At 41.7% G+C, this 15,365-nt stretch overlaps 2 protein-coding genes across 5 annotated transcripts in view; both read left to right on the plus strand.

Annotated features, from left to right (window-relative positions):
- Window positions 1–15,365, plus strand: part of ACYP1 (acylphosphatase 1) — an 820,450-nt gene that overhangs the window by 762,073 nt on the left and 43,012 nt on the right. The gene's annotated exons all lie outside the window — the stretch shown is intronic.
- The window catches only part of NEK9 (NIMA related kinase 9), a 44,907-nt gene that overhangs the window by 15,251 nt on the left and 14,291 nt on the right, over window positions 1–15,365 (plus strand). For 2 of the 3 annotated variants that reach the window (XM_050798687.1, XM_050798688.1), the window contains exons 9-17: window positions 1,778–1,828; window positions 2,252–2,444; window positions 4,577–4,721; window positions 5,358–5,594; window positions 6,058–6,104; window positions 8,029–8,184; window positions 9,932–10,040; window positions 10,545–10,706; window positions 14,435–14,605. In XM_050798687.1, coding sequence (XP_050654644.1) covers window positions 1,778–1,828; window positions 2,252–2,444; window positions 4,577–4,721; window positions 5,358–5,594; window positions 6,058–6,104; window positions 8,029–8,184; window positions 9,932–10,040; window positions 10,545–10,706; window positions 14,435–14,605 — 1,271 coding nt within the window. The remainder of the gene's footprint in view (window positions 1–1,777; window positions 1,829–2,251; window positions 2,445–4,576; window positions 4,722–5,357; window positions 5,595–6,057; window positions 6,105–8,028; window positions 8,185–9,931; window positions 10,041–10,544; window positions 10,707–14,434; window positions 14,606–15,365) is intronic. The other variant, XM_050798689.1, reaches the window with a different exon arrangement.

Genomic DNA, 15,365 nt, shown 5'->3' on the forward strand with positions numbered 1-15,365 from the left:
ATTTGCTGTTTCATCCGTACTGTTATTCTACTATGCCATTTAATTAATCTTTTCTGGTTCTTCTCCAGCCAGTGTTTTAGTGCCTGAAATTATGTACTGTACTCCAGATATGGCACCATGAACTTCCATTTATGTTTTGTGCATGTGCAGGCAGTATCACCCTTTTGGTCTGGTTAAGCATATTTAAAATTTTTATCTGGCTTATTTCACAGCAGTATAATGATTTATTTTATTTTACTTTTTTTTTTTAATTTGCCTTTTGAGAGTCTCACTCTGTTGCCCAGGCTGGAGTGCAGTGGTGCAATATCAGCTCACTGCAACCTCTGTCTCCCAGGTTCAAGCAATTCTCCTGCCTCAGCCTCTCGAGGAGCTGGGACCACAGGCAGGCGCCACCATGCCTGGCTAATTTTTGTATTTTTAGTAGAGACAAGGTTTTACTATGTTGACCAGTCTGGTCCGAACTCCTGACCTCAGGTGATCTGCCTGCATCGGCCTCCCCAACTGCTGGGATTACAGGCATGAGCCACCAAGCCCGGCATAATCACTGTTTTAAGTCACTATTTTAATCTCTTACTTCTTGAGTGTAGGCATGAAATTTTTACTGAGATAATTATAGATTTACCTGCAATACTTTGGAACTTTGTACTTTGATGGAAAACATAAGACAGAGTTTTCCAGACAGAGAATATAGCATAAGCAGAAACATAGACACAGGAAGTTGTGGAAAATATTCAGGAAACACAAAATTCTATTTGGCTAGATTAGTGGTTCTAGACCTGGGACTTTTGATGCAAAATATCAGGAGCTTTCAAAAAGTACTGATGCCTGAGCACTACTCCAGGAGCTCAGCTATAATTGATTTAGTTAGGATGACAGCCCTGGGCTAGAACATGGGGTGCAAACAAAAGGAAGGAAGTCTGGAAAAACAGGTAGGAAATCTTGCATGCCAGGCCAAGAAGATTGTGGTTAATTCAAGAGGTAGTGCAAAAGATAGAGTGGGTATCACATCCACTGTCGAGAGATAGTGGATGTTTGCGAGAGGGCAGTTCATGTGATGAGAGGCATATCTAAGGAAGAGTTATTTAGCAATATTAGCATCTGCGTTAAATTAGTATAGTAAAATGATTAAGACTGTAGTAAGTGAGGCTGATTAGGAGGTATTATCACAGTACAGGTGGGAAGTAGAGCTGCCCAGAACTAAGGTGGTGAGACTGGAAAGGAAGAGGTGAGTACAAAAAGTACTATATAGGTAGAATCTGTAGAACCTGAATATTAAAGGGAAAGAGATGAATCAGAGATGACTGAGGTTTTAAGCCCAGTTGACTGGGAGAACTGGGGAAGGCTGTTGCAGCTGTTGCAGCTAGTTACAGAAATAGAGGAGTCGGAAAGAAAAGCTCATTTGGGGAAAAGCTAACAAGCTCATATTTGGAGATCCTGAGTTTGGGAGTCAGTGGGCAGACTAGATGAAGGTGTCCATCAGATACTAAACACGTACATCAGAGGTTCTCAAGGCTCTCTGTTCCACCCTGGACCACTTCTCAGAGGTAGAAAGCAAATGGCCCCAAACTGCTGGCCTTTGGGTATTTAATGAATTATCTAATGAAAGGACTATATAATTGTTTTGAGTTGTATCGAGGTACTTTGCTAAAAGTATTGTAATGTTGTAGGATGCATACAGTTTATAAGAGGATTAAATCTGTGAAATGTATTAAACAGACACCTCTGCAATATAAAATCCTATTATTTCACTCATGTATCTTTGCTTTTCTTTTGGTAGAGAGATGGAGGAAAAAGTCACTCTGCTTAATGCACCTACAAAGAGACCAAGGTAATGTTCAAGAGACTCTTAAAAACTTATATATCCTAAATTACAACCGGGGGGGGTCTTTCTTGAGCATAGGCATTATTTGATTTCAGGAGCCAGCATCTGCTTAAATTTCAGACAGTCATTTCTAAGAAGAAAGCTATAATTTCACCCTTACACTAAAGTGGCCATCATTACCATGATGAATGTGGAAAAGTGTAGGTGTTATGGGTCAGACTGGAATCTGATCTGGCCAAGCTGTGATGAAGCCCTGAGGCAGGAATTTCAAAGTCTGCTGTGATAGAGCACATTGAAATAAGTTGTCGAGAAAGAACATACTTTCTCATACCATAATTGGCAGTTCTTCTCAGGGAACAGACTGGAAGCATTTTTCTTTGATATTGTTTTTAATGTTAAATGTGCCTTTGTTCTGGGGGTTGTTGGCAGGTCAAGCACTGTGACTGAAGCACCCATTGCTGTAGTAACATCACGAACCAGTGAAGTCTATGTTTGGGGTGGTGGAAAATCCACCCCCCAAAAACTGGATGTTATCAAGAGCGGCTGTAGTGCCCGGCAGGTGTGTGCAGGGAATACCCACTTTGCTGTGGTCACAGTGGAGAAGGAACTGTACACTTGGGTGGTAAGTGAACGCTAAGCATTTTGGAACAGTGCTGTAAGCCTAATAGTGTACTGGGCCCACGATGTTTAAGCATTTTATTAGCTGAACCTATACTAAGGGAGTGGCAACCTGGGGTGATGGAATGGAAGCTATTATAAGAGCAGGAATTTTGTCTGTTTAGTTCACTGATGTACGCCCAGGGGTGGTACATATTAGGTCACCTATAAATGGTTTTTGAATGAATGAATTAGAGAGGGAGAGAAAATGGAAAGACTCAGGAAACTGGGCTTTCCCATTTACAGCTGGATGATTTCAGACAAGTCACTCAATTACTCTGTTATATTACCATGAGGTTCAGAGCAACTATTATCTGTGAAATAGCTTTGTAAACAAAGGAAGCACTATACCATGTCAGGAAACCCCTGAAGCCCACAGCAGTGATTGGAGATGGCTAGGTATATTTTGTGTAGAATTTCTTTGTTGCCCTCTAGATTCTCCCCTCTCACCTTCTTTAACAAATTGTGTTTGCTCTCTGTTTCCTTATCTCTCACTCTCTCCTCATTCACCTACAGTGCAGCTTCCATCTCTGCCACTCAACTGAAACTAGTCTTGAAAAATGACCCATAAATTGCTAAAATAAAACAGATGGTTTTTAGTCCTTACTTAGCTTGACTCTAGGTAGCATTTGACATAGTTGACCACTCCCTCCTTGAAGCTTTGTCTTCACTTGCCTTCTGTGATAGCGTGTTCTCTTGGCTTTCCGCCTGTCTCTTGCTATGCCTTCTCAGGCTCATTTCAGGCTGTTGGAGAGAAATTGGTATCTTAAACATTTATTGGCCGGGAGCAGTGGCTCACACCTGAAGTCCCAGCACTTTGGGAGGCCAAGGCGAGTGGATTGTTTGAAGCCAGTAGTTTGAGACCAGCCTGGCAAACATGACAAAACCCCATCTCTACTAAAAATACAAAAGTTAGCTGAGAATACAAAAGTGGCGTATGCCTGTGATTCCAGCTACTTAGGAGGCTGAGGCACGAGAATCACTTGAGCCTGGGAGGTGGAGATGGCAGTGAACCACTGGAGAGCGCACCACTGCACTCCAGCCTGGGTGACAGAGCAAGAGCTTGTTTGAAAAAAAATATATACATATATATGTATATGTATTATGAGGACTTGTAGTTTACTCATTTAATAGAATTATTTTTCTCTATAAAACTGTAGAAAAGGCCAGATGTGGTGGCTCACGCCTGTAATCCCAACACTTTGGGAGGCTGAGGCAGGTGGATCACCTCAGGTCAGGAGTTCGAGACCAGCCTGGCCAACACGGCAAAACCCCATCTCTACTAAATATACAAAACATTAGCTGGGCGTGGTGGCAGGTGCCTGTAATCCCTGCTACTTGGGAGGCTGAGGCAGGAGAATCGCTTGAACCCTGGAGACAGAGCTTGCAGTGAGCTGAGATCGAGCCACTGCACTCTAGCCTGGGTGACAAGAGCGAAACTCCGTCTCAAAAAAAAAAAAAAAAAGTTGAAAAGTCATACAGTCTCATTGCTGTATAGCAGCCTCTTTGATGTAGCCAGATTCTTTATAACTCTTCCATGTTTCAGGGAAACTGTGACCAAAATTTATGAAACTTCTAGTACAGATTTTCAAGAAGCTATATTCCTGTAGAAAGCAACCAAATTAGACTATATTATAAAGAATTTTTTTCACCATCACCTGTAATTAAATATATTGTTTACCTTAGACTTGAAGGACAAAGATTAGATTAATGGATATTAATCTGGATACTTTTTAAGTTTTCTTTACCTGTTGGCAGGGTCTTTATACTACTTGCTATTAAAATATTTAATCCCTTTGCCCATTTGTTTCTAATTTCTAAACTTCTAGCTCTTTTTTTCTACTGTTTTTCTTCATATGAAGTTACATTAAAGATCAGCTTTTGGCATGAAAAATTAAAACTTCATAAGAGCTCTCAGCCGGGCATGGTGGTTCATGTCTACAATCCCAGCACTTTGGGAAGCCGAGGCAGGAGGATCACTTGAGCCCAGGAGTTCAAGGCCAGCTTGGGCAACATAACGAGAACCCATCTCTTTAAAATTTTAAGTTTAATAAAATGTAATTTAAAAAAAAGTCATAAGACCTTTTTATTTCACAGAACATGCAAGGAGGCACTAAACTCCATGGTCAGCTGGGCCATGGAGACAAAGCCTCCTATCGACAGCCAAAGCATGTGGAAAAGTTGCAAGGCAAAGCTATCCATCAGGTTTCATGTGGTGATGATTTCACTGTCTGTGTGACTGGTAAGCCATCAGCAGAAAGTGTCTTAAGTGCATTTAATGTGGGAGTATTTTGCTTAATGCTGTGCAATCTTAATTGGGATTTTAAAACAAAAGACAGTCTACAAAGAACCAGAGGACCTTGAGCAAATATACTCATTAATAATAACATGCCAAATTTGCTATAGTATTAGGTGGTGGTGAGCAAGGAGAAGACAGAGAAGAGGTGGGATCAGGAGAAAATGTGTGTCCCGGTTGGCAGGAAAAATAATCTTACCACCTCATCAGGCTATGGATAACACAAAATTAGGATCAAGACCTAAGTTTAGTTTTAGTCTTGTCATTACTTACTTTATGGTTCCTTGGAACTCTTTTTTTTTTTAATCTATATAACAAAGATGGCCCTATTAAAATTTTAAGTCCTTTTAACGTGATAATGCTACCACTTTTTAAATTGTTTTATATAGTAATGGTAGTAGTACACATGACTCTCTGACATAGAACTCTAGACTTGCACAGTCTGTCCTTTTAATTTCTTGGATATAATCATTTCATGTGAGATCATTTTCTGGGGTAGTCCTCATTCTAGCCCTGCCCAATTTTCTGATTAGATAGAATAAGTCAGTCCTTTGATGGATTCTGTTTTCCTTTCTTTTGCAGATGAGGGTCAGCTCTATGCCTTTGGATCAGATTATTATGGCTGCATGGGGGTGGACAAAGTTGCTGGCCCTGAAGTGCTAGAACCCATGCAGCTGAACTTCTTCCTCAGCAATCCAGTGGAGCAGGTCTCCTGTGGAGATAATCATGTGGTGGTTCTGACACGAAACAAGGAAGTCTATTCTTGGGGCTGTGGCGAATATGGTAGGGGTAGCCTTGTCTCTGTCCACTTCTTCGCAGGTATACAACCTGACTTCAAAGTTGTATGCATCTAAACACATCATGCATCCCCTAAATGAGAAGTGTTGATTCCATAAATCTTTTAATTTTTTATTTTTTTTCCTCAAGACAGAGTTTCTCTCTGTCACCCAGGCTGGAGTGCAATGGCACGATCTGGGCTCACTGCAACCACCACCTCCCGAGTTCAAGCGATTCTCCTGCCTCAGCCTCCTGAGTAACTGGGATTACAGGCGCACACCATCACACCTAGCTAATTTTTTGTACTTTTAGTAGAGACAGGGTTTCGCCATGTTGGCCAGGCTGGTCTCGAACTCCTGACCTCGTGATCTGCCCGCCTCAGCCTCCCAAAGTGCTGGGATTACAGGCATGAGCCACCATGCCTGGCAAAAGAGAATCTTACAGAACCTCTTCACTGGGAAGGAAGCCCTCATTATAATGATTTTCATTCTTACGTGTGTTTCAGGACGACTGGGTTTGGATTCAGAAGAGGATTATTATACACCACAAAAGGTAAAATCAGAAGCAGCTTCTTTCTAAAACCTATCTAAGTCGCACAGACTCCAATAATATGTCCTCTTTCCTTGGCTCTGCTGTATCAAGGTGTTTATTTCTGAAATGTTTCCTGTGTGGGAGACCAACAATCTAGGATTCCTGATTTAGCACCCTGTGGTCTTGTCATCTGACCAAATCATAGAAAATTGAGAAAGTGGATACAACGACTGTGGACATTGTGAAGTCACATCTTACTCAGGGATGAAAGCTAAAATCAGCGTGTACAGCAGAAAAGTCACACATAGCTACAAATACACTGGAAAATTCAAGAAGATACAGTAAAGCAATATACTGTCTCTTAACCCAACACAGTCATTTTCCTTTCCTATTTCTACAGTTGACCACCAGATGAAATATTAATAGTTGTTTTTGTTTAGCGGTCATGTTGCATGAAACTTACTATCTAATTACTCTCAGCCTTGCCAGAGCTGGCCCTGTGAGAGGCTCACAGAGGCTGATACCAGCTGAGGGGAAAGCGCAGTCACATCTCTCCCACCTACCCTAGGGCACAGGCTTACCCATTGGAGGGTTGGCTAAATCAGCTATACCATTTATTGTTTACCAGTGTTTTGGCTTTTTTTTTTTTTCCTTGGGAACTTTTAGACAAATCAGTTTTTATTTACATTTTAAAAATTAAATTATTCTGCGTTTCTAAGGACCATCCTCAATGGGATTCCCAGCTGTTCTTTTTCTCCTGGAAAGGCTGTGGCAGAAACTGAGGGTTGAGGTTTCAGGTTTTACACACATCCATTGTGGACCCACACACGCATCACCCCACCATTCTCCAGTCCTGTCTAGTTAGCTGTAAAAATATATGAGCATTTGGAAATCCTAGATATTACCTCAGTATTCTGTCACCTCTCCTATAAAATGACCAGATTGGGACCTCTAGGGCTGTTGAATTTCTGTAACTGTCAAGCAGCCTTCCATCTCAAGACAAAATCAGCAATGAATTGAAGCTTCTTTCTCAACTTTTTGACAAGTCACCCTAAGTAGGACTATTACTAAAACAAACTGAGAGGGGCTGTCTTGTTTGGTTGACCTGGAACTGTCACCTTTTCCTTGATATTGTAAAACTTGAGCTCTTCATTGACCGTAGTAGCCTTGGCTGGGCACAATGGCTCATGCCTGTAATCCCAGCACTTGGGGAGGCCGAGGCGGGCAAATCACTTGAGGTCAGTAGTTTGAAACCAGCCTGGCCAATGTGGTGAAACCCTGTCTCTATTAAAAACACAAAAATTAGCCAAGCATGGTGGCACATGCCTGTAGTCCCAGCTACTCAAGAGGCTGAGGCAGGAGAATAGCTTTGAACCTGGGAGGCAGAGGTTGCAGTGTGCCAAGATCATACCACTGTACTCCAGCCTGGGCGACAGAGCAAGACTCCACCTCAAAAAAAAAACAAGAAAATAGTAGTTTCAGCCGGGCGTGATGGCTCATGCCTGTAATCCCAGCACTTTGGGAGGCCAAGATAGGTAGATCACCTGAGGTCAGGAGTTCGAGACCAGCCTGGCCAACATGGTGAAACTCCAGCTCCAATAAAAATACAAAAATTAGCCGGGCATGGTGGTGTGCACCTGTAATCTCAGCTACTCCGGAGGCTGAGACAGGAGAATCGCTTGAACCTGGGAGACAGAGATTGCAGTGAGCCAAGATCGCGCCTCTTCACTCCAGTCTGGGCAAAAGAGGGAAATTCTGTCTCAAAAAAAAGAAAAGAAAAAATAGCCTCTAAGACACTGGGCAAATCTGAAAAGAATAGAGCGGTCCTCACATTTCTGTAATCATTCTGCTAAATGCAGCATGTCTCTTTTGAAAGAATTTAAGAGCTTTTTTTCTAATACGAATTATGTATTTGGGATTTCTTTTTCTGATTTTTTTCTTGCAGGTGGATGTTCCCAAGGCCTTGATTATTGTTGCAGTTCAATGTGGCTGTGATGGGACATTTCTGTTGACCCAGTCAGGCAAAGTGCTGGCTTGTGGACTCAATGAGTTCAATAAGCTGGGTCTGAATCAGTGCATGTCAGGAATTATCAACCATGAAGTGAGTGTCCTGATTGGTGTTCTAACCACATCATCAGAATTTCTCTAGGTTGGAATTTCTTTGAGATGCTATTATTAGTGACCATGGAATTTGACTTAAGAATAAAGTTATGGTCTCATAGGCATTGTGTGCAGCAAAAGAAGCCAGCCACAAAGAGTACATGCTATATAGCTCTATCTGTGTAAAATTTAAGAACAGGCAAAATTAACTTATACTGACAGAAATCAAATTAACTTATACTGGCTACTTATGGAAGGAGGGGTATTAACAGAAGAGGTGGAAGGGATCCTAGGGTGATGGGAATGGTCTATATCTTGATCTGTAATGGTTTTACAAGTATATGTATATAGAAAAATGTGTCAAGCTGTGTGATATTTTGCAGTATGTTATACTTCAATAAATAAATTGATTACAAAGAATAAAATTATGAAATTCAGCTTTTACCTTATTGAAATAGGAACAAGCAAATTAATGTTATGAAAAAAAAAGACATTTCCATGCATCACCTTCCTGGAGTTTTTTTGATTGATTGATTGATTGATTGATTGATTGATTGGAGTTTTTTAGATTTATTTCTCCCAAATCACTGATCCTGTTTAGGCATATTGATGTAATTACCATTCTGTCTTCAAAAATGTTAGTAAATTGGCCAGTGATATTGTCTTAGTTTCCTTTTTGTGTTAATATGATGAGTTTTGTCATTTTCCAAAGAATAAAATTAAGAGACAGAAGTTTTCTGACTCAATGGAAAAGGTAAGAATTAATTTTTAAGCAATCTCTAAAGTAGTGATTTTCAATTAGGAGAGTACAAATTCAGGGCAAGGCTGGAGAGAGTGTCTTTGTAGTTTGAAAAGAAATATTCAGTTGTTGGGCGCGGTGGCTCACATCTGTAATCCTGGCACTTTGGGAGCCCGAGGCGGGCGGATCATGAGGTCAGGAGATCAAGACCATCCTGGCTAATACAGTGAAGCCCCGTCTCTACTAAAAATACAAAAACAAAACAGCCGGGTGTGGCGGCAGGCGCCTGTAGTCCCAGCTACTCAGGAAGCTGAGGCAGGAGAATGGCGTGAACCTTGGAGGCAGAGCTTGCAGTGAGCCGAGACCGTGCCACTGCACACCAGCCTGGGCGACGAAGCAAGACTCCGTCTCAAAACAAAACAAAACAAACAAAAATAAAGAAATAGTCAGAATTACTATTACTTGATTTATGTTTTCATTATAGCAGTGGATTTGTTGTGAAATTTTAAACTTCAATGAGAGGATTCTTTTTTAATACTAATTCAAAGAGAACATGAGTTTTAATTAAGTTGAGAAACACTACCCTATAGATGAAATTAGATCACAGTAAACTGATTCCTTTATGGGCTGGAGACAGTCCTCAGGACTTTAATTCTTTGCCCTGCCCTTGTTAGATATGCAGAGTGTATAACCAAGGTAAGTGTCAATGATTCTCTCCTTATGTAAATACCTTCTGGGATAGAAAGTTCATGTTTTATAAACCCTAAGTCAGAATCTAAAACTTTGGTTGTCAGAAAGTTCTGCCTCACGTGCTGTATTCTCTGATTACATATTGAGCTTATTTCTTCTTCTTTTCTGTTGGAGATGGAAAACTACCTGGCACCCTCTTCTTAGTAATATAACTCACTTGAAAGGTCTTTTGGTCACCAGGACTTTTTTCCATTCTCAACCTGATTTTCCCTCGATTTTCTTACCTCATGTATCTGCTTTGTGTTTTATTTTGGTTCAGGCATACCATGAAGTTCCCTACACAACGTCCTTTACCTTGGCCAAACAGTTGTCCTTTTATAAGATCCGTACCATTGCCCCAGGCAAGACTCACACAGCTGCTATTGATGGTAAGTTGATTTACAACTGTATCACATGCCTTAGTAACTCAGCCTCTTTTATTCAATCAAGTATTAGGTTTTCTTCATTTGTACATCATCCTGATTTCCCCTGAACATCTAGTATTATCTCATTAATGTATTCAGGTACATATTTTTCTTGATAATTATTATAAATGCATAATAAATACATCCTTTTATGAGACCACCGCACCTATGATTCCAGACATCTGTTGTCTCTGATTAGCACCTTTTATAAGTATTCTAAGGTAATACTCATTTTTCTCACTAAAAGTACAATACTGGAGAGAGAATACAATATCGAGTCGCTGACTGGATCTAATTGGTTATAGTGCCTAGATACTGTAGCTGCTCTAGGTCCAGGATCATGTGGCTAGTTTTGTATTTGTATATTCTAACAACCAGAAGCTAGTCCATGGAAGTCTACTTGGCTGCATCTTCTCTGGGTTCCAGGACTCATTTGTGCTTTGTTGTTTCTTTTTGCTTCTCTCTCAGAGCGAGGCCGGCTGCTGACCTTTGGCTGCAACAAGTGTGGGCAGCTGGGCGTTGGAAACTACAAGAAGCGTCTGGGAATCAATCTGTTGGGGGGACCTCTAGGTGGGAAGCAAGTGATCAGGGTCTCCTGCGGTGATGAGTTTACCATTGCTGCCACTGATGGTGAGTCTGTACATATCATTTCAAGCTTTCTGGATTCTTGGCTGTGTTTCAGTTCTTGGCTGGGAAAGAAGTGGACTGGTTATTTGTATAGCTGCATTATGGATATACTTTTTTATTTGTATTAAATTGGTGGCCGGTTATATATATTAAGCTTTATTAACTTTGTATGTATTCAACATAGTGATTGTTTTTAAAGGCCAGATTTCTAGATAACGATAGGTTAATGTTCTACATTCCTCCTTTTTTCATTTCAGCTTTCACTTTTTTGGTAAAATGTTGTAAGAATTATTAAGTACTTCTATACAACTTGCCCAGTATCTTATTGATTGGTTTCAATAAACATTGATTGGATAGCTGGAGAGAACAGCATATTTTCTCTGTTGTCTGGGGTCAACTGTACTACAGTGATGTCCATAGGGACTGCTAAGGTTCGAAGGGCTGCTTTCCTCTATATTATGTGTCTCTCAGATTTCTGAGTTGGTCTAACTGATTTTTCTTCTCTCTTTTCTCTGAGACGATTTTTTTTTTTTTTTTGGAGACAGAGTTTCACTCTTGTTGCCCAGGCTGGAGTGCAATGGTGCGATCTCAGCTCATCACACACAGCCTCTGCCTCCCAGGTTCAAGCGATTCTCGTGCCTCAGCCTCCTGAGTAGCTGGGATTATAGGCATGCACCACCACGCCCGGCTAATTTTTGTATTTTTAGTAGAGATGGGGTTTCTTTATGTTGGTCAGCAGGTCTCGAACTCCCGAGCTCAGGTGATCTGCTTGCCTCGACCTCCCAAAGTGATGAGATTTACAGGCGTGAGCCATTGTGCCTGGACTTTTTTTTGTTTTTGTTTTTGTTTTTTTTTTTTGAGATGGAGTCTTGCTCTGTTGCCCAGGCTGGAGTGCAATGGCACGATCTTGGCTCACTGCAACCTCCACCTCCCAGGTTCAAGCAATTCTCATGCCTCAGCCTCCTGAGTACCTGGGATTACAGGCGTGAACCACCACATCCAGCTAATTTTTGTATTTTGTATTTTTAGTACAGACAGGGTTTTGCCATGTTGGCCAGGCTGGTCTCGAACTCCTGACCTCGTGATCTGCCCGCCTCGCCTGCCAGAGTGCTGGGATTACAGGTGTGAGCCTCTGCACCTGGTCCTCTGTGACTGTTTCTTTCTGCAGTATAGTTTGGTTCATTACTCCTTTTTTTTTTTTTTTTTTTTTTTTTGAGACACAGTCTCACTCTTGTCACCCAGGCTGGAGTGCAGTGGCACGATCTCAGCTCACTGCAACCACCACCTCCCAGGTTCAAGCGATTCTCCTGCCTTAGCCTCCCGAGTAGCTGGGATTATAGGCACTTGCCACCATGCCTGGCTAATTTTTGTGTTTTTAGTAGAGACGGGGTTTTGCCATGTTAGGCAGACTGGTCTCAAACTCCTGACCTCAGATGATCCACTCCTCTTGGCCTCCCAAAGTGCTGGGATTACAGGCGTGAGCCTCTGCGCCTGGTCACTCCTCTTCTGTACTGCCACTGTTGCTATCCTACTTTCCCTTCCTTCTTTGCTTACTTTTTTCCTCTTTTTTCTTTTTCCTGTGTCATCATCTGAACTTCTAAATTTTTGTAGCCACTTTTTTCACTTGACTGGTAACAACTCACATTTCATTTTCTTTTTTTGAGACAGAGTCTTGCTCTGTGCCCAGGCTGGAGTGCAGTGGTGTGATCTCAGCTCAGTGCAGCGTCCACCACCCAGGTTCAAGTGCTTCTCCTGCCTCAGCCTCCCAAGTAGCTGGAATTACAGGCGTGTGCCACCATGCCCAGCTAATACATTTCATCTTCTTATCTTTTGACTCATCAATTTTTGTGTTGTTGATTTTGCTCTGAGATATCCTTGTTTTCTTTTGGTCCATGCCTGTTCTGTACTCATGAGGGGGTCTCAGGGATATTGTCAATTAAGTGATCTGTTACCATATTTAAATAAACCAGCATTCAGAACAGCACATTAACTCTCTCTGCTTGTCCCAAAATAAGGGACTTTAAGGAGCAAACTGTTTAGGTCAGACTTGGATAAATGGAAATGTCACACAGGACAGAATCAGGATGTCACTGAAGATAAATTTAGTGCAGCAAATGCTATAGCACTTTCTGACAGGGCTTCAGAAAGCTCATGTTTCTTGAATAGATCTGTGTAGTTCATGACTTTAACTTTAGAATGAAGAATGTAAATTTGGATTCTGTGGCTGGGCATATTACCTCTTGATGTTCCTATACTCCTCTGAACTGTACTTGATGGCCTTATTCATGTCCAGGTCCTCTTTTAGGCTCTAGGAATATAGAAATGAGTCTCAGAAAACCCCTGCTTTCAAGGAGCTCACAGTCTAGTAGAGTAGGGGACTAGCACAGGCAGGTGTTAGGTGCTGTAATAGCAGCAGCCTACTCTTCTAAGTCCTGGAGTGCCCCAAGGCTCACTTGTCTCTCCAAAGTGAGCTTGTTCCCTTAAATTCCCCCTATACACTGCTTTATATCACCAGCCTTGACCTTGAGACTCATTTATTCAACAGCTCCTCAACTTGATGTCGAAATATAGAGTGGGCCATATAGCCCACTTATCTTAGACCAATCCTGATTCATGCCTTCATGCCTGTTGTCATGGCTTAATGATTAATAGCAACCCTGTTTCATTTAAAAAAAAAAAAAAAGCCTGATTTGGATAAGAAGTTATAGGCATCTCAGACAAACTTAGTATACTCAAAATCAAACTTCTGATTTTCTGCCCAGACCTGTACCTCCTGCAGCCTTCCTGTCTCAATAAATGGCAGCTTCATCCTACACTCCACATCCCATCCATATTGGTTATCTTCAGAATAAATCCAACCACTTCTCACCATCTCCACTACAACTGGTCTCCCTGCTTTCATCCTTGCTCCCCTGCCATCAGTTCTCCTCAGTAGATGGAGGGATTCTCTTAAATACCTACTGCTCAAAACCTCCAGTGGTTTCCTCTATCAGTCAGTAGACCAGAGTCATCACAGTGGCCTGACTGGCCCTATGTGAGCAGGACCCCAGCCACCTCCTGACACCTTCTGCTATCACCATCCCTTCCTTTACTTTGTTCCAACTGTAGGGGTCTCCTTGTTCCTTGTTTGTGCTACTGACATTACTTTTGCTGTTGCTGTTCCCTCTGCCTGGAAACTCTTCCTCACTCCAGTAGATCTCTGTTCAAGTGTCAGAACTCCTCTGACCTACCCTATCTAAAATAATGATATCCCACCCAACTGTTACTCTTTGTTTCCACTTATTTTTCTCCACCATTTATCTTCATAGCATTTATCACTACCTTAAATATTAGGTGTTTATTTATGTATTATCAGTCTCCCCTACTAGAATGTCAGTTCCACAGGGCAAGGACTTGGTGTTTTTCACTGCTCCATCACCCCATGCAGTACCTGTCATGAAGTAGATGTTCAGTCAGTTTTTGGATGAATGACCAATAAAAAGTTGTTGAAGAAAAAGGTGAATGAATGGATGAATGAATGAATGAATGAATGGCAGTACATAGGAAGAGTGGGCATTTTTACCCGAGTGGAATCAGGAAGAGTTTAGGCTTTATATAGGAGAATAAACAGCTTTCCCTTGTTTAGTACATAGTGGGAAGTCTTTCTAGCTCTAGGATATAAAGATGGAGAACCCAGAGAGTTCGGAAGCCAGTGTTCTGTTAAATGGTCTGCTGTTTAACTTTTTTCCTAGATAATCACATTTTTGCCTGGGGCAATGGTGGTAATGGCCGCCTGGCAATGACCCCCACAGAGAGACCACATGGCTCTGATATCTGTACCTCATGGCCTCGGCCTATTTTTGGATCTCTGCATCATGTCCCGGACCTATCTTGCCGTGGCTGGCATACCATTCTCATTGTTGGTAAGAGTTTCATATGTCTGGGGTTGGGATGGCTTTGACAGAGGATAGACCCACGTCTGAGGTACTATTGGTCACATTCTTAGAAACAGAAATGTCCTGAAGAAGCCATTCTGTAAGTCTTGTAATGGTCAAGGATGCCATGCCTAGTGGTGGGAACAGAACATTGTCATTTCCTGGAATTTTGCTATCTGCCATCTCTTGATTATTTTTTAATGTAACTTTGGGCTCTGCCTCCCTGCTTAGAATTGATTTTGTTTTTTGGTCTTTTTTTTTGAGATGGAGTTTCACTCTTTTCGCCCAGGCTGGAGTGCCATGGTGTGATCTTGGCTCACTGCAACCTCCACCTCCTGGGTTCAAGCGAATTCTCTTGCCTCAGCCTCCCAAGTAGCTGGGACTATAGGCACCCACCACTACACCCGACTGATTTTTGTATCTTTAGTAGAGACGGGGTTCCACCACGTTGGCCAGGCTGGTCTAGAACTCCTGACCTCAGGTGATCCACCTGCCTCGGCCTCCCAAAGTGCTGGGATTACAGGCGTGAGCCACCATGCCCGGCCCTAGAATTTGTTACTTCCAGTCATCCACCAATTAATTTGTTGTCTGTGCTTATGCTTTCATGAGAAACATTCAGTACATCCTTTAAAAGAAACTTTAAATTATAAGTGCTTTCTGCATAAAGATTACTTTGTTATGAACTACTTTATAAATGCTTGTGTAAGAGTTTATAAGTCTACTTTTAGATCAGTGGTTTGCAGCCTTA

Source organism: Macaca thibetana, chromosome 7, assembly GCF_024542745.1.
Source record: "Macaca thibetana thibetana isolate TM-01 chromosome 7, ASM2454274v1, whole genome shotgun sequence".
Lineage (NCBI taxonomy): Eukaryota > Metazoa > Chordata > Mammalia > Primates > Cercopithecidae > Macaca > Macaca thibetana.